General features: G+C 35.4%; 1 protein-coding gene across 1 annotated transcript in view; it reads left to right on the top strand.

Annotated features, from left to right (window-relative positions):
* Positions 1-23,235, top strand: part of SEC63 (SEC63 protein translocation regulator) — a 75,519-nt gene that overhangs the window by 19,241 nt on the left and 33,043 nt on the right. Inside the window, exons 3-12 of the mRNA XM_025925352.2 lie at positions 3,512-3,626; positions 5,124-5,236; positions 12,750-12,811; positions 13,393-13,451; positions 14,932-14,982; positions 15,976-16,084; positions 18,341-18,435; positions 18,540-18,672; positions 20,478-20,570; positions 21,353-21,507. Coding sequence (XP_025781137.1) covers positions 3,512-3,626; positions 5,124-5,236; positions 12,750-12,811; positions 13,393-13,451; positions 14,932-14,982; positions 15,976-16,084; positions 18,341-18,435; positions 18,540-18,672; positions 20,478-20,570; positions 21,353-21,507 — 985 coding nt within the window. The remainder of the gene's footprint in view (positions 1-3,511; positions 3,627-5,123; positions 5,237-12,749; positions 12,812-13,392; positions 13,452-14,931; positions 14,983-15,975; positions 16,085-18,340; positions 18,436-18,539; positions 18,673-20,477; positions 20,571-21,352; positions 21,508-23,235) is intronic.

The following is a 23,235-nucleotide window of genomic DNA, read 5'->3' as shown; positions in this document are numbered from 1 at the left end:
TGTAGGGAAAAATGCTTATCTTTTCACAGGACCTAAATAATGTTTTTTAAAAATTGGGTGGGGATCATGATGAAATCCATTATGTTTCCACCTTTGCTTGGTTTTTAGGAAATGAAAACCTGGCTTTATTGGTGGTTATAGTTTTCATCAGCCTCTGAAGGATTCTGTTATGAGGTTGTCTTCTCTTCCCTTTATATTTTGTCTCAGAGAGCCAGGTGCTACATGTAAAGCTATCATGGGGTGTAGCATATCCTAGGTGTTTTCATTTTCCTTCTACCTTTGTTTGCTTTTAAATCTTGTTTGTTTGTTTGTTTTTGGTGGTTTTCAATTTTACTTTTATCATTGTTTTCTGAGCTTTCTTAGCCTTTTGGGGGAGTTGGCAGAACGAAATGTGGAATTATTAACTTGTGTGGGAATAAAGTAGGTTTTCAAGTGTTTTTTAGCAAATTGAAGGTATAGCGAACTTTGGGTTTGAATTAAAAATTACTGTTTAGGGACACTTGGTTGCCTCAGTTGGTAGTGTCCAACTTCAGCTCAGGTCATGATCTCATGGTTCATGAGTTTGAGCCCGCATTGAGCTTGCTGCTGTCAGCACAGAGCCCACTTCAGATCCTCTGTCCCCCTCTCTGCCCCTCCCTCGCTCACACTCTATCTCAAAAATGAATAAACATTTATTTTTAGAAAATTACTGTTTAAATTATTTTCATTATTCATTCAATAAGTAGTTATTGTATGCCTATTATGTATGTATCAGGTGTTGTACCAAGAGCTGATATATTGTGATTAACAAATAGATGTGGTTCAACAACTTAACAGTTGTGAGAAATACAAGTAAACAGGTAATGATAATAATAAGGTCTGTGAGGTGGGTGCCATGAAAGAGCAGAGGAAGGGCTCTCAACTCTGGCTTGAGACAGAGAAGGCTTCTCTGAGTGAGGTCAGAGCTGAGATTTGGGTCAGAGATACTAAGAACAGCTAACAGGAATCGATTGTTTGCTATCAGTGAGGCACCTTCTAGGTGCTTTACGTACCTAATCTCATTTAATTATTAAATCTACCCTAAAAATTGGAAACCGAGTTGTAAAGGAGAAAGCGACTTTCCAAGATCTCTAAGTTAATAAGTAGTGAAGCTGGGATTTGACCTCAGGTAGTTTTATTTCAGAGCCTATGTTCTTAATTACCTCTCCCTACATAGCTAGGTGGGAGTGTTCCAGTTACGGCATCCTCTTTGTCTTTGGGTGTTTAGGTAGTATGGAAAGCCGTTTGCAGTACTGTATTTTGCCCTTAATAAAAATTGGAACGTTATTTTGGCCAGATAGAAAGAAATTTGCATCTGAATGCCAACTGTGTTTAAGCTACTCTGGGGTTAGTCAAAACTGAGTGAGATACTGTCCACAGCTCAAGGAGCTTGCAGTGAGTTCAAGGGGGAGAGACATGGTTTTACTTCTTTTGCTTCTTTTTGGCTGTTTCTCCATTGATGACCTTGGCAAAGGTAAGGCTTGCTTTGAGGTATGAGTCTGGAAGGATGAATAGTGTTTGGATAGGCAGAGATGGGGAATGGGAATTCTAAGTAGAAAGATTCAAGAGCAAAAGCATGATGGTGGGAAAAGCTTAGGGAGCTTGGGGAGATGGGTTTTTTGTGTTTGTTTTAAATAAGGGTGATAAAGGTCATTAGGTAGGTTGGAACTTGATCATAGAGTCTCATTCCAAATAAACATATTTAAGCTAGATTTCTACCAAGTGAGCTTAAACACATGGAATGTTTTCTGTCTTTGAAAACGGGTCACTCCAATTTTGTTTGGTTAGGTTTCCTATGATTCATTTTATGTGTTTAACAGTTCCTACTCAGCATAACAAATTGATGTAAAGGGCATAAAAAAATAAAAATTGTTCAGTTTCATCACTTAAAGATAGCCACTATTAAGATGATTTACTATCTATATTTTTATTTATAATAAACTTTTATCTGTAAAAATAGCATTATATAATACATATATTTTTGAAAGCTGTTTTTCTTTTTTTTAATTAAAAAAATTTTCTTTGAGTTTAATTTTTTTGAGAGAGACAGAGACAGTGCAAGTGGGGGAGGGGCAGAGAAAGAGGGAAAGAGAGAATCCCAAGCAAACTCCACACTGTCAGCACAAAGCCCAACATGGGGCTTGAACCCACAAAACTGTGAGACTGACCTGAGCCAAAACCAAGAGCCTGCGCTTAACTGACTGAGCCACCCAGGAGTCCCTCTTTTAAAAAGTTAACAATAGATAATCTTCCACAGCAAATACTGTCTTTATTGCCTAGATGATACTTCACTTTATGAATATACTGTTAATTTATTTGTCTACTACTCTATTGATGGACATCTCTGTGTTTGTTTTCTGCTGTTATTTATATCTGTGACCAGTTTTTTATCCTTTGTATACTTAATTCTAGTTTATTTCCTTCTAAATTTCTTGAGGTAGATTGTTAAAAGGGTGTGTACTTGGGGCGCCTGGGTGGCGCAGTTGGTTAAGCGTCCGACTTCAGCCAGGTCACGATCTCGCGGTCCGTGAGTTCGAGCCCCGCGTCGGGCTCTGGGCTGATGGCTCGGAGCCTGGAGCCTGTTTCCGATTCTGTGTCTCCCTCTCTCTCTGCCCCTCCCCCGTTCACGCTCTGTCTCTCTCTGTCCCAAAAATAAATAAAAAAAACGTTGAAAAAAAAAATAAATAAAAGGGTGTGTACTTTAGGGTTTTTGACCGTATTGCCAGATATTTTTTCAGAGTTTAGAGTGTATGAGTCTTCCTTTTTTCTTTAGCCTCTCCAACACTGCTAATATCAGTCTTTTAAATATTTTTACTAAATAAAACATATTGGAGAGGAGAAATTAGGTTTTTTCCAAACCATATGTTCCTTTATATCCTTTTTTAACCTGTATGTGCATCTTTCTATATCTGTGTTGGCTAATTTTTGGTTGTGTCTTGGTTTATTTAATTAATCTCCTATAAATGGTTTATTTAATTAGTTCTATATAAATGGACATTGAGTTTGTTTCTGAAGTTTTACTGTTATAAACAAGGCTATTCCTTCATCATTGCATAATTGACCCATTTTTTGTAGTTTATCATAGTAAAAGTGTAATTGCAAGGGTAAGAGCAGCTCTTTTTTTACATTACATGGTTTACTGAATACTTAGTATTGATATATTTTGATCTAATATAATGAGACCAATAGGTTAGTAAGTTGAATTAAGTTCTACACATAAAATTCTGCAAATAGTAATTGAGGGAATATCACATGCAAGACTCTAGATGCAAGACTATATTAGATTCTAGAGAATTCATAGGTAAAAAAGACACTGTTCTGGCTGTAACAGGAGTTTACAACCTAGAGATTGTAGAATTGACTCAGTAGCATAACGATGTATACACTTTAGATTGTTTTATTGCCTTGATCTGCCATAATGTCTTTATAGACTCTTAAAGGAAAACCATATAGATGTATTTATTTATACTTTACTTATCTTTTTCCTAAACAGGAAAATAGTTCTGCTTGCAGGATGGGCATTGTTCTTATTCCTTGTATACAAAGTTTCCAAAACAGACCGAGAATATCAAGAATACAATCCTTATGAAGTATTAAATTTGGATCCTGTAAGTAGTATTTTTATATAATGCACATTAGTTTATTGATCTCATGAAAATACTGTAAGTCTAAATTCTAAAATAAATTGGGTTGTGCCTAAAGAAATGAGACTTTGGATATTTAATCTATTATTCTAATGTATATATGTTTTTTAAGCTACAAATGTTGATTGCCATTCTAGTAAGTCTTGGTTTGTAATTGCTAAAATGTAAGAATATTTTAAGTGAGATGAGAAATTAGTATATTTTTTAAAGACTTGTGTAGGATTGGTTTAATGCAAAGTTAAAACCAGGAGTTCATTTATGTTGGTTGAATGATAAAAATCTTATGACCCTTTGTTAGATGACACTAAGGCAGTGTGTTTAAGTCTTTGTGTCTTACAAAGAACTGGTTTCATTGTAACCTTGGATATACTCTTTAGGTGATTTCCTGATTGAACTTGATTGATGGATCCCAATAGAAAATTGGTCTTTTAGATATATCAGAGGAAAGTTAGAACTGAAATGAATGCTAGAGATCCTCTAGCCTTTTTTCCCAATGGAGAAAACAAGGCCTGAAAAATTGTGTCTTGCCTGGAGTGCCATAACTTCTTAGTAGCCAAGCTGAATCTAGTGCTCTTTCTACTTTTCCCCCAAACCACTTTTTTTACTTCTAGTATTTGCTCAGTAGATGGCTTGATCCAGAGGTTCATATAATATAATATAAATATGAAACATACCTAGTTTTCTGTTTTGGAGAAGCAAAATTTGCTTTAAGACTAATAAAAGATTTGTGGGCAACTTAATGCCATACAAATTAATATGAAAAGTTTATTAATAGAAATTGAGTCTAATTAGGAAACAGCTAAGGTAACCTTCTTAAGTATTTATTTAATAATAAAATATTGATTAGCAGATGAAACCAGATTTTCTTCAGATTATTTCTTAGAAGGGAAGTTAATCTTTGATTTGAGGGTTTCTTCAGAGAGACTTAATTTACTGTGATCATTCTTTGATATTTAAATGTTACTGTCCTTTTATTTCAATGTGGCATTATGTAGTTTTAAATCATTGGTGCCTAGTGTGCTGCACAACATGTAGGTGCTCAATAAAATAAATATATTGGACAAAGTAAGTGTATTTTTATTAAAAATACATGGGATGAAATTTAAGGGACAAGTATATAGGATGAAAACACTTTCTCTTTCTGAAAATATTCAAAAAAATTTTTTTAGTATTTTTGAGAGAGAGAGAGAGAGAACAAGTTGGGGAGGGGCAGAGAGAGAGGGAGACACAGAATTCGAAGCAGCCTCCAGGCTCTGAGCTGTCAGCACAGAGCCTGATGTGGCGCTTGAACCCACAAACTACGAGATCATGACCTGAGCCGAAGTTGGACACTTAACCAATCAAGTCACCCAGGAGCCCCTCTGAAAATATTGAATAGTTTATATTTTAAGTTCAAAATGGGATGAATTATGTTTTTACAGCATTGTGCTTAGTTTTACTAAAACAAAGCTTTCCTTTCAGGGGGCAACGGTAGCAGAAATTAAGAAACAGTATCGTTTGCTGTCACTTAAATATCATCCAGATAAAGGAGGTGATGAAGTTATGTTCATGAGGATAGCAAAAGCTTATGCAGCGTAAGTATCATAGGACCCATTACACGTTTTTAGAAGTGGTAAAGAAAGTTCTTTATTTGAATGAAATAGTCAATTGTTGTCGGGCACTTTGAAATGCTAAAAACCTCATATGTTGAATCTATTCTTTATGGAACTGCATGACAACCCAAAAGTGCTAATTTAACTAAGCTTGAATTTTAAGTAAATTAGTTAAAATAGTGCTTTTGCCCTGTGATGTTAGTTAAATTAAGTAGTAAGTTAATTGAGCTATTTTCGAAGTATCCTGATTAGAAGAAGATATGCTTACACCTTGTTTTCATTTCTAGGCTTTTATTAAGCTGGATCTGTTTCTCTTGTTTTGGAAATGTAGCTGTCTCATTAAACTATGTAAAAACTAGTTTAATTTTTGGGAAACAGGATAGAGTGTATAAAATTAGAGGTAGCTCTTCCTTGAGTGTTAATATTACAAGAGGTAAAAGTTAGCTGGATTCTTCAGGACTCATAGGCATATCCCCGTATAGCTCTTGCATTGAATTAAAGAGTAAAATACGGACAAGATAGTGTCTGTTTTTAGAGGACTCAGTGATGTATCATTTTGTAAGCTGATTTTAAAAATGTAAGTCATAGGATACTCAGATATAATAGCAAACTGTAAAAGTGGCATGTGAATTACAGAAGTTTGGGAAATAATCATTTTATGCTTAATAAAAGTCTGTTGACTGTGTTTCCTGTCCCCTCTTTTTTGTGAGTTGCTTGTTACATATGTGAATATGATTCTGCAATAAAGCAGTGCCATTAGGAGCTTCTGAAGGGTATACTACATTTTCTGCATACAGATGTCCTCCAGATTACAGTCTTTCAGTTGGTGTCTCCCCCTTTTTTCATTGTGTCTCCTCCGGCCATTTACTCTCATTACACAAGTGTTTCAGTGCCTTAGTTGCTGTCTTCAGGTAATTTCAGAAGAATTCAAGATACCCAGAGGAAGTCAGATAGCTAAGATTATTTAGTAATTTTAATTTTAGTTTAAATTTAGTTTTCAGGTATTGTAACTTTACTTTATTTATTTATTTTGAGAGCAAGAGAGAGCAAGCGAGCTGGGGAGGGGCACACAGAGAGAGAGAGAGAGAGAAAATCCCAAGCAGGCTCTGAACTGTCAGCACAGAGCCCAATGTGGGGCTCGAACGCACAACCATGAGATCATGACCTGAGCCAAAATTGAGTCAGATAATTAACTGACTCAGCCACCCCAGGCTCCCCAGGTATTGTAACATTTTTAAGTTCATGAATTTGTCCTCAAGTTAATGGAAATCTGACTCTTTATGATGTATGGTCACTTTTCTAAAAAGTACAGAAGAATAATATATGGCTTTTGGTTTTAACTCAATTACCTGATCAAGATACAGAATGTTTTGTGTTTAAAATGTCTTAAATAGTTGATGGTCCATCAGACAAATGAAGGAGTAAAATGATTATGGGACCCAGAACTTTGAGATCTTGTAGCTTGTGTAAGTATAAATGAATTAGATAAAGGTACATTTTACTAATTACAAGTTCTGAGTGATTGAAGTTCATGTATTTTATGCATTACTCTAGCAGCCCAAGTATAACTCAAGCAGCATTTAAAGGCTTTGATCTGCAAAGCTTTTTAGAATTTGCTTTGGTTATTCAGGAGATTTTCTTTTCCCTTATGTGCCCATTACAATAATAGGCTTGGGTGATTCCTATTTCTTCACACCAGTTTCTAACTTAAAGAAAAGGAGTTCTGGTTATTTTTGAGGAGTTAGACCAACTATTGAATTTTCTGGTTCATAGTTTCTGTTTTTTCTATAACCATATAGTTGAGATTTGTTTTTTTTTAAGTTTATTTATTTTTTAAAGAGAGAGAGACAGAGCATGAGCAGGGGAGGGGCAGAGAGAGAGGGAGACACAGAATCAGAAATAGGCTCCAGGCTGCGACCTACCAGCACAGAGCCTGACTGGGGCTCGAACCAATGAATCGTGAGATCATGAGCTGAGCTGAAGTTGGATGCTCAGCTGACTGAGCCACCCACGCACCCCTAGATGTTATTTTAAAGCTATTTTAATTTTTAAAAACATGTGTTTTCATGTGTTACTATATATAATATGTAATTTTGGTTTACGTAGTCAACTCAGGGTCATTCACCTATAATTTAATGAAAGCATTCTCTAGATTAGGTTGTATGATCTGGGGCCCCTGAAACTGTATACAGAGTATATGTGTATTTGTAACTGTGCATTTTTCTAGAGCAGAAGGGTTATAGATCTTATCAGATTTGTAATAGAATCTATGACACAGCCTCCTACCTCCAAAATTAAGATATGTAATCATGTTTAGGAAACCTTATACTCATTGAATTTTTGAAAGTTATGTTAATATCATTGGTCTTGTTTAAGCTCATTATATATGAATTATACTAAAATTACATAACTTTTAAGTACTTTAAGTCTTAGAAGTGGTATTTTACCGAAGCACTAATAACTATCCAAAAATTAGTTGCTTTCTAACAACTTTTTTAAAAGTTGATGATTCCTTTAATTTGAATATTGAACATGGTGCGTGTCTCACACCAGTTGTACAAGTCAGCTTAATGAATGAGTTAATGGAATTGTAATCAGCAGTGTGTGCAGTTTGAAAAAATCAAGTGCTTCTATGATGTGAACTATGCTTTATTTTGTGAAATTTGAGGGCATTGTTTGGAAAACAGAGCAGTTTGTTATGTTGCTGTCATCAGAAAAGTAGAGGGGATAGAGTTATGTCTGGGAAAAAATTCTGGTTAGAAGGGCGAATAGCTGAAGTCCTAAGTGATTGGGCAGTTGTACAGGGAAACCAGGGCAAAATTTTTTGAGAAACATCCCTCCCTTAGCAAAACAGAGCTACCATACGCACCCCTCCTTCTGAAGTTGCAGTCTCTCTGATAGTGCTTTTTGTTGGCTTCTGTATTTTACTCTGGCCTTGGTCAAATAGCGTAAGTGGAGTTATGGTTAAAAAGGGACTGAGGATGTCAACGTACTTGTTTCCTTAAATGACCAGAGAAGTTTAAAAATATTTGCAATCCTTGTTGAACATAGATATAAAAATTCTCAACAAGGTATTACCAAATCACCTTCAACAGTACATTAAAAAGATCATTCATCACAATCAAGTAGAATTTATTCTGGTGCAAGAATGGCTCAGTATCTGCAAAATCAGTCAGTATGATACACCACATTAACAGAATGAAGAATAAAAATCAGATGTTTATTTCAAGAGATGTGGAAAAAGTATTTCACAAAATTCTTATGTTTATGATAAAATTCTCAAAAAAGTAGATTTAGAGGGAACATATCTCAACATAATAAAAGCTATATATGAAAAACACAGAGCTAACATCAAAGTCAAAGGTGAAAAACTGAGCAGGAATAAGACTAGGATGTCCAGTGTCACCATGTTTATTCAGCATAGTACTAGAAGTGCTAGACACAGCAATCAGAAAAGAAAAAGAAGTAAAAGACATCCATGTTGGTAAGGAAGAAGTTAAATTGTCATCATCTGTACATGGCATGATACTGTACATAGAAAACCCTAGGGTGGCTCAGTTGGTTAAGTGTCTGACTTTGGCTCAGGTCATGATCTTGCTGTTCCCAGGTTCAAGCCCCGTGTTGGACTCTGTGCTGACAACTCAGAGCCTGGAGCCTGCTTGGGATTCTGTGTCTCCCTCTCTATTTCTCTGTCCTTCCCCTGCTTGCACTCTGTCTCTCTCCTTCTCAAAAATAAACATTAAAAAGGGGCGCCTGGGTGGCTTAGTGGGTTGAGCGTCTGACTTTGGCTCAGGTCATGATCTCACAGCTCGTGGTTCATGCTCTGTGTCGGACACTGTGCTGACAGCTCAGAGCCTGGGGCCTGCTTCGGATTCTGTGTCTGTCTGTCTGTCTGTCTCTCTCTGCCCCTCCCCCACTGGCAGTCTCTCTCTCTCTCTCTCTCTCTCTGTCTCTCTCTGTCTCTCAAAAATAAATGTTAAAAAATTTTTAAAAAAATTAAAAGAAAAAAGAAAGCCCTAAAGATCTCTAAAAAGCTATTAAAAGTAATAAATGACTTCAGTAAAGTTGCAGGATACAAAATTAGTACCTAGAAATCAGTTGCATTTTTACACACTAATAATGAAGTAGCAGAAAGAGAATTTAAGAAAACGGTTCCATTTACAATTATATCAAAAAGAATAAAATACTTGGAAATAAATGTAAGGAGGTGAAAAATCTATACTCTGGAAACTATAAAATATTGATGAAAGAAATTAAAGATGACACAACCAAATGGAAGGATATTTTATGCTCATGGGTTGGAAGAATTAATATTGTTAAAGTGTCTGTATTACCCAAAGCAATCTACAGATTCCATGCAATCCCTATCAAACTACCAACAGAACTAGAACAAATAATTCTGAAATTTGTATGGAACCACAAAAGACCCTGAATAGCCAAAGCAATCTTGAGAAAGAAGAACAAAGCTGGAGGTATAACAATTCCAGATTTCAAGCTATACTACAGAGCTGTAGTAATTAAACTGTATAGGAGTGGCCCAAAAATAGAAATATAGATTAATGGAACAAAAATAGCCCAGAAATAAACCTGCGTTTATATGGTCATTTAATCTATGACAAAGGAGGCAAGAATATACTCTGGGGAGAGACAGTCATTTCAGTAAATGGTGCTGGGAAAACTAGACAGTTACATGCAAGAGAATGGAACTGGACCACTTTCTTACTTCATACACAGAAATAAACTCAGAATAGATCAAAGACGTAATTATGAGATCTGAAACCGTAAAACACCTAGAAGAACATAGGCACTAATTTCTTGGACATCCACCATAGCAGTCTTTCTAGATGACATAAGGCAGGGGCACCTGGCTGGCTCAGAGCATTCAACTCTTGCTTTCATGGTCATGAGCTGAAGCCCCACATTGGACATGGAACTTACTTAGAAAAAAATAATATTAAAATCATAAGGCAAGGGAGACAAGCAAAAATGAACTATTGGGACTACACCAAAATAAAAAGCTTTTGCACAGCAGAGGAAACCAATAAAAAGGCACCCTATTGAATGAGAGAAGATATTTGCAAATGATATCTTCAATAAGGGGTTAATATCCAAAATATATAAAGAACTTAGCAACTCAACACCAAAAAACCCAACAATATGATTTTTAAAAAATGGGCAAAGGACCTTAATAGATACTTTCCCAAGGAATATATATAGATGGTCAACTGATGCATGAAAATATGCTCAGCAGTACTAGTTATCAGGCAGATGCAAATCAGAACCACAATGAGGTAACGCCTTAGACCTGTCAAAATGGCTAAAATAAAAAAGACAAGAAATAAGTATTGGCGAGGATGTGAAGAAAAAGAAATCCTTGTGCACTGTTGGTAGGAATGTTAATTGGTACAGCCACTACAGAAACTGGTATGGAGCATCCTCAAAAAAGTAAAAGTAGAAATACCATATGATCTAGTAATCCCATTACTGGGTTTTTACCCATAGAAGGCAAAGACATTCATTCAGAAAGATACATGCACTCCTATGTTTATTGCAGTATTATTTATAAGAGCCGAGGTATAGAAGCAACTCAGTATCCATTGATAGATGAATGGATGAAGATGTGGTATTCATTTATACAATGGAATATTATTCAGCTATAAAAAAGAATGTGATCTTGCCATTTGTGACAACATGGATGGACCTGGATCTAGAGGGTATTATGCTAAAGAGAAAGGCAGATATCATATGATTTCACTTATATGTGGGACTTAAAAAACAAACCAAAGGAATAACCAAAAGGCAGAAACAGACCCATTAATATAGAGAACAAACAGGTTGCCAGAGGGGAATGGGATGGAAGAATGGGCAAAATGGGTGAAGGGGAGTGGGAGATACAGACTTACAGTTATAGAAAAAATAAGTTTATAGATAATAGTCTAAGAAGACTATAGAAGGAATAAAAGGTACAACATAGAGAATATAGTCAATGGTATTATAATAGCATTGTGTAGACAGATGGTAGTTATGTTAGTGGTGAGCATAGCATAACGTATAAACTTGTCAGATCACTATCTTGTATATCTGAAACTAATGTAACATTGTGTGTCAACTATACTTCAATTAAAAAAAACAAAAATAGGGGGGCACCTGGCTGGCTCATTTGGTAGAACACACAACTCTTGATCTCAGGGTTATGGGTTCAAGCCCATACATTGGGTGTAGAGCTTACCTTAAAAAAAAATAATAAAAGATAGAAATTATGGTTTAGGTGAAAAAAAATTGAACTCTTTGAAAATTGTTGCTGTTTTTTTAAAGGTACTTCTGCATTCTCTTACTGTGGAGCTTTGTTGAATAGAAAACTACATTGTATCCTATGTGCATATGTTCTGGGAAATAGAAATACTGTTAAAATTAGATTTGGACATAAACATAATCTTTTGCCACATGGATTTCAAAAATGCCTTTCTTACGATCTTACTGGTCATTTTTGTGTGTGTCTGCCTTGTCTCCTTAACAACGTAAAGTTTTTGAAGGAATTGAAAATTTCTTTCAGTGTTTTTTTTTTAATATCTATTTTGGGATCTGAAATAAAACCACTCTCATTTTGTGCCTTGGACCACTGCCCAGGTCAAAGGTTATATTTCTTTTTAGGTGTTAAAAAAATTACTCTGGGGGCGCCTGGGTGACTCAGTTGGTTAAATGTCTGACTTTGGCTCAGGTCATGATCTCATGGTTTGGGAGTTTGAGCCCTGTGTTGGGCTCTGTGCCGCCATCTCAGAGCCTGGAGCCTGCTTTGGATTTTGTGTCTCCCTCTCTCTTTGCCCCTTCGCAGTTTGTGCTCGCTCTCTCTCTCTCTCTCAAAAAGTAAACATTAAAAAAAAATTTTTTTTAAATCACTCTGTCACTTTTATATTGCTGGATTAGAAAAGCATTGTTTCAGCAGGTTTTTCCCTAGTCCTTCTGGCAGTTGTTTTAGGAGAAAATTGTGACCTCAGCACAATGCAAAATGACCTTTTCTGTAGCATTGGAATTTTCCAGGTGTTCATTTTTTTCTTTTGAGAATGTGGTACCAGTTTTGGAGGGATTATTATTATTAATTTGTAGTGGGTTTATAAGTAGGTATATATTATTAAAGTATAAGCAAAGCTCATTGAAGAAATTTTGGAAAATGTATAAGGATATAAGAAAAAAGTCCCTGTAATCCTCCCTGCTTGCTTAGAAAATTTCTAAAGTTTTATCTTCCAACTTGAACTGGCAAAACTTCAGAACCCACAGGCCAACCAGGAATTTCTCTAAAGTCTCAATAGTTAGCATTTTCTTTAATGTAGAATTCCTTGCTTTCTTCTCTTTCTTTTTATCTGATTTCAGAGAGGCTTTTCTTGATTTCCTGAAATTAATATCTATAACAAATGAGTTGGTTCATTAATAGAGTTTGTATATGTGAGTACTTTGCAGATGTGGTTTTCTAATTTTGCAATTTTGTTCTTAATGCTAGTTTAACTGATGAAGAGTCCCGGAAAAACTGGGAAGAGTTTGGAAATCCAGATGGCCCTCAAGGTGTGGTAAATAATAATCAAAAATTACTAGTGATATAGTGTGTGTGTGTGTGTGTGTGTGTGTGTTTGTGTATTTAAGTGAAAATATTAATAGATTGAAAGGAATATTTTGATTCTTAGTTTGTGAATAGGAAAATTATAACCTCAAGGAGTTAAATGGATATGTAAATTGAGTTTCCTTTAGCTAATTTTTATTTTTCTTTCTAGCAGCCAGTTTGAAAGATAGAACTCAGATTGAGAAGAGTGATCATTGTCATTAATTTCCAATTAGCAGTTGATAAAAGTTGGATGAAAACAATCTTTTTCTTTACTGACTTTAAACATTTTATCATATATTCATAGTGTTTACATAATGACATATAAAAAAATTTAGATTTACTAAGAAGGAATTCATATACTTTGGTCGAGTCCCCCCTGCCCCCACTTCTGGAAAAATCCATCGACTTTTCTGTAATGGGAACACACATAATATAATCTTTCTGAAAGATTTTTTTTGGGGGGGGGAAGGGTTGGGGTGCAGAATTTTGAAATATAAATAAAATTGGAAGTGCAGATTCTTCAGAAATACTCTTCCTATTTTAGCCACAAGCTTTGGAATTGCCCTGCCAGCTTGGATAGTTGACCAGAAAAACTCAATTTTGGTGAGTACATGTAAATAGGACACATTATAATGTGCTAGATAGATCTTAGTACTATAGAGAACTATATCAAAATACTGTTATGCTGTCTTTAATTTAACTGTGTATTATGAAAACTTTTTATATAATAAAGAAAAGAATTGGTTCCCATTATTAGGTTGTTGTTTGGGGCGGTATGGATTTTTTTTGCTTGTTTTTCTTCAGAGGAAGGGCAGTGTGTTCTAAATGTTGTTTTAGAACCTTAAAGCTGTGGTGATTTCTTTTGGAGGTAGTTTCAGGTTGGGTCATTTCCTTGGTTTGGGGAACTGTGGTTTTATATGGTATCTATCCTAAGTAGTGCTCAACATTTAAATTATCCTTCATTTCACATTTACCCATGTGAAATTAATGTTAATATATGTTAAATTAATGATATATATTCCATATGGTACTTAGGGAGGCAGTAGGGTATCAGACTTTTATTTGGTGATAGATTTTACAACTCTGAAACATCAGGAATTAACTTACTGTTCAGGAATAGATGTTTCCCTATTTCACATATCTTAAAAATGATTAGGAGCTATCTTTGAAGCAATAAAAGAATTCATATAGTCTGTAATTTGTTTTGAAAATGGCTATTTAATGTTATTTTATGGCTGACAAACATTTGTTATCTTAGGGATATATGCTTTCTGTGTGTAAGTGTGTCTATCATGCTTAGGATTACTGTGGGAATACTGGAGAAGAGGATAGTTAGCTACCAGATTTGGAATCAAGCAGTAGGAGAAAAATCTAAGACCAATAGACAGAAATTACTTGTAAATAGAACATTATGAAGTTGCTCCTTGATAAGGAACCAGGATTCTATCATTTATTTCCAAGGCACTAACTACTTACTAACGTGTAGAGCTATAAGTATCTGACTGGAAGGAAAATATAATTTATAAAAGCTGTTTTGCTGGTATTATTTACAGAGCAAATTAAAAGGTGACTTGTTATATTGGATAAGAGCATAAGTTTTAGAATTGAAATGCCTGGATTCCAATCCACTTACTAGCTGTGTGACCTAGGACAAGTCCTGTAACCTATGTGTGCTGCAGGTTTTCTATTTGCAAAAGAAAAATAATAACAGTAGCTTTGAAAAATTTGAAAATGAAGTAAGAATTAAATGAAATAATATAAGAGGAGTGCTTTTTTTTGTTTTTAGGAGTTCATTTTTCTTTTAAGAGCTAGCAAATGGGGGAGGGGTAGAGAGGGAGGGAGACAGAATCCCAAACAGGCTACGTGCTGTCAGCACAGAGCCCGATGTGGGGCTCGAACTCAGTAACTGAAGTCATGACCTCAGCCGAAATCAAGAGTCAAATGCTTAACTGACTGAGCCACCCACGCTCCCTGAAGAGTGCTTTTGTTAGTGCCTCCCCCACGCAAGCCTCAAGGTAAGTGTTCATGGATGTTTTTATAATTTACCTGTGAAAGCCATAATTTTTTTTCTCTTCAATTCTAGGTTTTACTTGTATATGGATTGGCATTCATGGTTATTCTTCCAGTTGTTGTGGTAAGTGCTAGCTCTTTTTATTAACTTTTTTTTTGGAAAGGGAATTGGTGGGGTGCTTTGGAGCCTCCTATAATTTGATTAGAATATAATCCATTGATCCTTGAATTTTAAGAATCTTCTATTCATCTATACTTTAAAGGTTTTCTAAAGGTGATATCATTTAAGTATGTGAAAGTATATCTCCTCCCATACAAAAGTTACATATAAGTGAAATAATACAGGTATATGTAGAGTTTGAAATGTTTTCCTTTACCGTCTCCCTCAACTTCATTTCTTTGTTAGAGATAATCACTGCTAAGTTTGGTGTTCTCCCTTTCAGATATTTTTCTATGGATTATGTTTACATACACACTTTTAAAAAAATGTGGTCTCTCTATCATTCTGTGACTTCTTTTGCTTCCTATGTTGGAGATACACCTCATTTTTAAAAACAGCTGCATAATATGTCAATATGGAAATACCATAAAGTTTATGATTTTACTGTTACTTTTGTGACTGGTGGTTTTCTTTCTGATCTTACAGTTCCTGAGTCCCATAGTGAGACTAATAATTAACCTGTCTTGCCTTCTTCATAGGTTTATTATGTGAGGATCCAGCTGTATGGAGTCATGTGAATGAAAGTAGTATATCAACTGTAAAATTGTCCTCCACTTATCAAATATTTATTGAATCCATACTGCGTGTCAGGAACCAGCTTGTTGCTTTTATAGTGATGGGTTGTTTTGTTTCTGTTTTGTGTTCAGTTTCTAGCTGAAACTGAAATGGTTTAATCATACATATGTAGTGAGGTGGGTTGGTGTTTAGGTGTTGGGCAGTATAAATACTTGCTAAATAATTTGAAATAAGTAACAAAGGCATTTGTTCTAAAGCTCAGGTATTGTTATTGGTTTTATGAATGCTTAGGAAATTTGACCGTAACATATTCTGCATTAGACTTAATATTTATTGTGGTTTTGATGCTTTATTTATGGTTTAATTTTATTTGTGTTTTAGGGCTCTTGGTGGTATCGCTCAATACGCTATAGTGGAGACCAGATTCTAATACGCACAACACAGATTTATACATACTTTGTTTATAAAACCCGAAATATGGATATGAAACGTGAGTAAATTTAAGTATCTGTGATAGTAGATTATTTTCTGAGTCATTTATTTGGAGTTGATACATACTCCACTGGAAACCTTTTATTTCACAGTTTTATACTCAGTTCATATAACTAAAGCTGGAGGAAAGTGGCTGGTACCCTTTATCACATGTATTTCTATTATTTCCATTTACTCAGCTATATATGTTTTTTACCCTACAAATTTTATGGTAAAGCTTCATGTGGGTTAACTTTGTAATATTACTAGCTAATATTTCTTATTTGTTGTATGCCTGGCGTTACTATGGATTATGTAGATATTAACTCATTTAATCTTTACTGTTTTTAAGCACATTTGATAGATGGGGAAACTGAGCTTAAGGAAATATTAAGTGGTAGAGTCAGGATCGAACTCAAGCAGTCTGGTTCCCAAGCCTTAAATCGGTACATTACACTGTATTAATCTCAGTAAAATAAGTCAGGTCTTGGGCATGCTGAAAGAAAACTGTCAGGATATTTCATTCCCAGAGTCTTACTTCAGAATTTCTTTTTAGCAAAAAAAAAGTTCCATTTAAGATACTTTCTTTGATTCCATAAAGCTAACACTGTAAATTTTATCCTTGGAGTATGTAGTGTTTATTGCCTTTCAGAATCTCTGCTCTGCAGAAATCATAGACCAGTCATAGACAAGCCCTGCTTCTCTTCCTCTGGGAAAAAAAAGAGATGATACACGTTTTAAAGTTTTAAATTGTGTCTCACTGGAGAATACATTTTTGTTCCAAAACCTAAATGGACTTGTCTGTACTTTGGATTTGCCAATTTAACTAATTTTTTTGGTAATGAGAAAGAGACTCCTCAGGGTCATGTGACTGTGTGAACAGATTTTTTATTTCTGAGAAGTGAGCAGATCTTTTATTTCTGAGGAATGAGTGAGTTACTCTCCCTTATGCACACATGTCATTCTTCCTTATGTTGGATTGAAATATTAATATGGAAACTTAGCCCCTTATGAAAATGTTTCATGTTTATAATGTCTTTTAACGTGTTTTTTGCATCAGTGAACTTGATTTCTGTTTTATTCCTGAGTGTGGTACTTAGCCTTATACAGTACTATCAGAAAAGCATTTTTTAGCTGGTGGGCTTGATTATATATCCTTGGTTACTTTAGTGTTGGTATCGTTTACATAGTTGTCTCAGGAATAGTTGTTTTCATGAAAACATTTGATAGCGGTAGCTTACACATATTACTGTGCTTACTGTGTGTCAGGCACATTGGGAGAAACTGAGACCCATAGAAAGGTGAAGAATATTGTCCTACATCATTTAGTTAGGAACTGAAAACTCCAGGGTCTGTGCCCTTAAGCTCTACATTGTCCTGCTTTTAGTGAGCACATGGTATGTATTTTCTGCTGGAAGGTGAGATTGATGACTATAGGTGACTATAGTGCCAGTCATTAAAAAGCTTGAATAGGGACGCCTGGGTGATTCACAGTTGGTTAAGGCTCTGACTCTTGATTTCAGCTGAGGTCGTGATCTCATGGTTCCTGAGTTCGAGCCCTGCACTGGGCTCTGTGCTGACAGTGTGGAGCTTGTTTGGGATTTTCTCTCTCTCCCTCTCTCTCTGCTCCTCTCTTGTTCTCAAAATAAGTAAATTTTAAAAAAATTATTTAAAAAAATAAGGAGCTTGTATAGACTAACAAGTAATGCTCATAGTGTATGTAGCTGCAAATCATGTGTATTTCAAAGAACATGTCCCGCAAACCCTTCAGGGTTCCATGATAAAAATTTCTGTAAATTATAGAGTATTTCAGTTTACTTAAGGTTCTGAGAAGTCATCAAGCGAAGAAACCTAAAACTCTTTTAACTCATTGTTTCTCAGTCTTGTTTAACCATAGAGCCCCCTTTGTTCACATAATAGTTATTAACATAGTATGGGATACTTAATAATTACTCTGTAGAAAGTTTCTGTGGAACACGTGCTTAAATCTAGAAACAGATGGTATTTGAAGTGATTTTAATGCATCCAGTTGCTTTGGGGCCCTTAATGTATGTTTCTATTCACTTGTGATAAGTAATACTGTACACTTTTTAAAAAGTGAAATGTTTCTTTTTTGTTGGAGAAATGAATACTTAGTATTGGAGTTCAGATGATTTTTAGCTTTTTGCGCAATTGGAAAACTGCCTCACTCTACATTAATAAAGTATCCTAGGAGAGGAAATTAATAGATGAGCAAGTTTATTTGTTTACCTTTATATTTCTTTTGTTTTCTTAGGTCTTATCATGGTTTTGGCTGGAGCCTCTGAATTTGATCCTCAGTATAACAAAGATGCCACAAGCAGACCAACAGATAATATTCTAATACCTCAGGTTAGACCTGTGTCCTAAATTCCTTGATATAATAAGCATTTAGGTATTAAAGTTAATGCTTTTCAGTATGTAGATATTTTTAATAATTATTTTATTTACTCTAGCTAATCAGAGAAATTGGCAGCATTAATTTAAAGAAGAATGAGCCTCCACTTACCTGCCCATATAGCCTGAAAGCCAGAGTTCTTTTACTGTCTCATCTTGCTAGAATGAAAATTCCTGAGACCCTTGAAGAAGGTATTTATGATTCTAATATCTGCACGGTTTTAATGGTACAAAAGCAACGGATTTAATTAGATTTCATGGTGCAATGTTTTTGTTGCTGTTCTTTTTTGCTCAATCAAATAATTGCTCAAGGATCTTTTAAAAAGAAATCTTTATGCTACATAATTCACAGATATTTTGAAGGTCTAAGTCCGATATTTTGGCAAATGTTAAAATTTAGTATTTCAAGGTGAGAGAATACTCTGAAAAATGTTTAGTCAGTTGCAGATTATACAAAAATTCCTAGTGACTTTTTAAAAAAGATTTTAGGGACGCCTGGGTGGCGCAGTCGGTTAAGCGTCCGACTTCAGCCAGGTCACGATCTCGCGGTCCGTGAGTTCGAGCCCCGCGTCAGGCTCTGGGCTGATGGCTCGGAGCCTGGAGCCTGTTTCCGATTCTGTGTCTCCCTCTCTCTCTGCCCCTCCCCCGTTCATGCTCTGTCTCTCTTTGTCCCAAAAATAAATAAATGTTGGAAAAAAAAAATTAAAAAAAAAAAAAGATTTTATAAGCTTTTGGGGGGAAGAAAAAATGGATTTCATAATCAGTACCTCAGTCAGCTCCACAACTACCACCACCACTTCCAGCTGTGGTTGCTGATAAAGTGTTTAATCTTTATTTAAAGCTTCCTAAGTATTTGCAGCCACCTATCTATTTAAAAGAGAAGCAGTGGGGCACTTGGGTGACTCAGTCGGTTAAGCATCCAACTTTGGCTCAGGTCATGATCTTGTGGTTCATGAGTTCAAGCCCCGTGTCAGGCTCTGTGCTGATGGCTCAGAGTCTAGAGCCTACTTTGGATTCTGTGTCTCCCTCTCTCTCTGACCCTTCCCCACTCTTGCTCGCTCTCTCTCTCTCTCTCTCTCTCTCTCAGGGAGTGAATAAACATAAACAAAATAAAAATAAATAAATAAAAGTAGTGGATTGGGACAGTGGTGTTTCCAGGAATACCATGAATTTGTCTTTTTTTTTTTTACTTGCATGATTTCATTTGAAGTTTTCAAAGAAAGTTATTATCCTTCGGGAATAAATGTTCTTTCTGAATGAAGCTCCTCCTCTGCCATTTTAAAGCCAATAATATAATCAAATGCCTTTGAAAACAAGGCCAATTGATGATCATTGGTTGATGATAAGATAGGATACTTAAGATGGAATGAAGGATCTCTATTTAGGCATTGTTATTGGAGTTGCAAGTTAACTGGTAATTCTAATGTTCTGTACAGATACAAAACCATCTCCCTTTTTACCAGTTATCTAAGAAACAGGGAACAAATATTTTTTTAGGTTGAGTACCAACCCCATGGATGATCTTAACAGTTAGCTATTAGGTGCAGTAAAAATGACTCTGTCTCGTTCCTTTTCCTTCCCCTTTATCATCCCCTCTCTTCTTTCTGCATGGAATTGACATTCACTATCAATTTTAGTCTTTGGACTTATTCATAGTTACAGAAACTTAGGTATACAAGAAGAAAATTTTTAAGGTTCTTAAATATAGTAAGATTAGAATTAAGTTTAAGACTATTCCTTCCAAACAAGGGAGTTAACTTACAAAGCACAACACTTGTAATATTAAAAATTTGAAACATCATATCTGAGCTAGAATTTTCTGACTGATTTTTGACAGTGCTGCTTAGGAGAAACTTCAGCCTGCAAAATTCTTATTAGGTCGTGTGAAATATTTGTGGGACAACTTAAATTTAGTATTAGTCTTGGACTGTAGATGATAAAGATGTTATAATTGTAAAAGTAGAATGATTCGTTTCAGGTTTTCTCTTGTTTTGCAGATCAGCAGTTTATGTTGAAAAAATGCCCTGCCCTACTTCAAGAAATGGTTAATGTAATCTGCCAACTAATAATAATGGCCCGAAGTCGTGAAGGTGAGGTGGAAATGTAATTAATTATGTTGTACTTTTTCTTGCAAGCATATGCAGATTACACTTCATAGTTCTAAGATTTATGAGTACCTACAGTAATTCTGCCCGTAGGTTGAGTCAGCTTTCCCACTTTTGTTCATGGTTTTTCTTACTTCTTTCCTATATTTTCCATTATGTAAAGTCTTTATCACAACTCATGTTTTTGAATTTATTGTTTTATTGTTTGTTGTCACTTATTGTTTGCAAATATTTAATATACCTCTTCTTTCCTTTGAATATTTTTAGAGTTAGGTTATTCTGTGTTTTAACAGTGAGTTTGAAATAATTCTTTTAAGTGACGTAACGATGATTTATCTGATATGTAGTGTTTTTCACATGAAGGGAAAAAAAGAGTGAGGGGGAAGAAAAAGAATGAGGGAGTTTGTGGTCAGTAATGGAAAGGGAGACTCTTAGGAAAGGAGATGATGGTTGTGGTTTGTTGTTATGGCTGATGTCAGTTCTTGGCATGGTGTCAGTATTTGATACTGATAATTTGCTATTTGTGGAAGTGATGCAAAGAATTTTTCTGTTAAATTAGTGCTTCTTGCTGGATAATGATTATTGCATTTGAACAAATTTGTGTATTTTTGGTATCTTATAACTTTTAAAGGAAAGTCAGCACTATGATCTTAAAATATGAGGTGTTAAGGATAGTCGCATGAATCATGTTATTGTGATGAATTATATACTCCTGAACGTATAAAAAGTCCAGCCTTGTTTTTTCTTTTCCTCCTCTTCTTTCTAAGAAAGGGAGTTTCGTGCTCCAACTTTGGCATCCCTAGAAAACTGCATGAAGCTTTCCCAGATGGCTGTGCAAGGCCTTCAGCAGTTTAAGTCTCCCCTTCTGCAGCTGCCTCACATTGAAGAGGACAATCTTAGAAGGGTTTCTAATCATAAAAAGGTAATTCTTTGCCACTTTAAAATCTGTTTTGCGCAGTTTGTTATGTTACTTAAATAACGAGAAAAGTGTTCTAAAAGTTTTTATTACGAATTTCTTAGATTTAGAATATCTTAAACACTCTAAAACTATCCCTCAAGTAGTTCTGTTAACAATTTCTTGATTAGGTAGGTGTTTTATAATCTTTTACCTACTGTAAGTTATTTTACTACTTTGGGGTCCAATATATTTTAGCAATTAGCACTTTATTCCTTATATTATGTTACCAGAAATAAATATACAAAGTAGAAGTGCAGTGTATGCTTTCTAGTCATTAATATCTGGCTTAAAGGTTGGGCAATGGTTTATCGGTTGAATAGGAACAAAAAAATTAAGTTTTCAAAAAATAAGTAGATCAAATAAAGATGCTTCTTATTTAGAAAATGCAGTCTGGGGGCGCCTGGGTGGCGCAGTCGGTTAAGCGTCCGACTTCAGCCAGGTCACGATCTCGCGGTCCGGGAGTTCGAGCCCCGCGTCGGGCTCTGGGCTGATGGCTCAGAGCCTGGAGCCTGTTTCCGATTCTGTGTCTCCCTCTCTCTCTGCTCCTCCCCCGTTCATGCTCTGTCTCTCTCTGTCCCAAAAATAAATAAACGTTGAAAAAAAAAAAAATTTAAAAAAAAAAAAAAAAAAAAAGAAAATGCAGTCTGTAGTAAAGATCCAACAATGAATCTTAAGATGTAGCAAAAATATGTATAAATGAAAAAACTTGGAAATACAAGAAAAAAACTAAAATTATAATTCTGATAGGAGATTTTAAATATTGCTTTGTATACACTAGACAAAATGGGCAGAAGACAGACATTGGATTTGATGGTATTTTTTTTTCTAATTTTTTTTAATGTTTATTAGTTTTGAGAGAGAGAAAGACAGAGACCAAGCAAGAAAGGGGCAGAGAGAGAGGGAGGCACAGAATTGGAAGCAGGCTCCAGGCTCTGAGCTGTCAGCACAGAGCCCAATGCGGGGCTCGAACTCACAGACCGTGAGATCATGACCTGAGCCGTAGTCAGCTGCCCAACAGACTGAGCCACCCAGGTGCCCCTGGATTTGATAATATATTAAGGTAGAACTAATGTATATTAGAAATTTGCATTTGAGTTTTCTGTCCTTTCAGGTAATTGTATTGCAATTATAAATTTGTTCACTTAAAACAAAAAAATTTTTTTAATCTTTATTTTTGAGAGAGAGAGAGAGACAGACACAGCATGAACAGGGGAGGGACAGAGAGTGAGGGAGACACAGAATCTGAAGCAGGCTTCAGGCTCTGAGCTGTCAGCACAGAGCCCGACAAAGGGCTCGAGCTCACGGACCACAAGATCATGACCTGAGCCAAAGTTGGACACTTAACCGACTGAGCCATGCAGGCGCCCTGATTTGTTCACATTTCTAATTGAAAACTTTGTAATAGAAAAGTGGACATTCCACACACCTCATGATCTAATCCCTGTCTGCAAAAGTAAAAATTAACTAGCACCAAATGGCTGGAAATTAACACTCTGCTAAGTATCCCTTTAGCCCAGATGGATATTAGTGCAGTAACAGCTATATTTAGAGAACAACAAAAATGAGAAAATTGCATAGTAAAACCATAAGGATGCAGCTGCACTTGGAGATAAATTCATACTCTTAAAGGTTTTTATCATTAAAATTGAAAATATGGGTCAGCAAACTGAGCATAGAAGATGACAATCATTC

This window comes from Puma concolor, chromosome B2 (genome assembly GCF_028749965.1).
Source record: "Puma concolor isolate L17-30 chromosome B2, mPumCon1.1.hap2, whole genome shotgun sequence".
Lineage (NCBI taxonomy): Eukaryota > Metazoa > Chordata > Mammalia > Carnivora > Felidae > Puma > Puma concolor.
The sequence above is the reverse complement of the archived record's forward strand: the minus strand, read 5'-3'. Positions and strand labels throughout refer to the sequence as shown.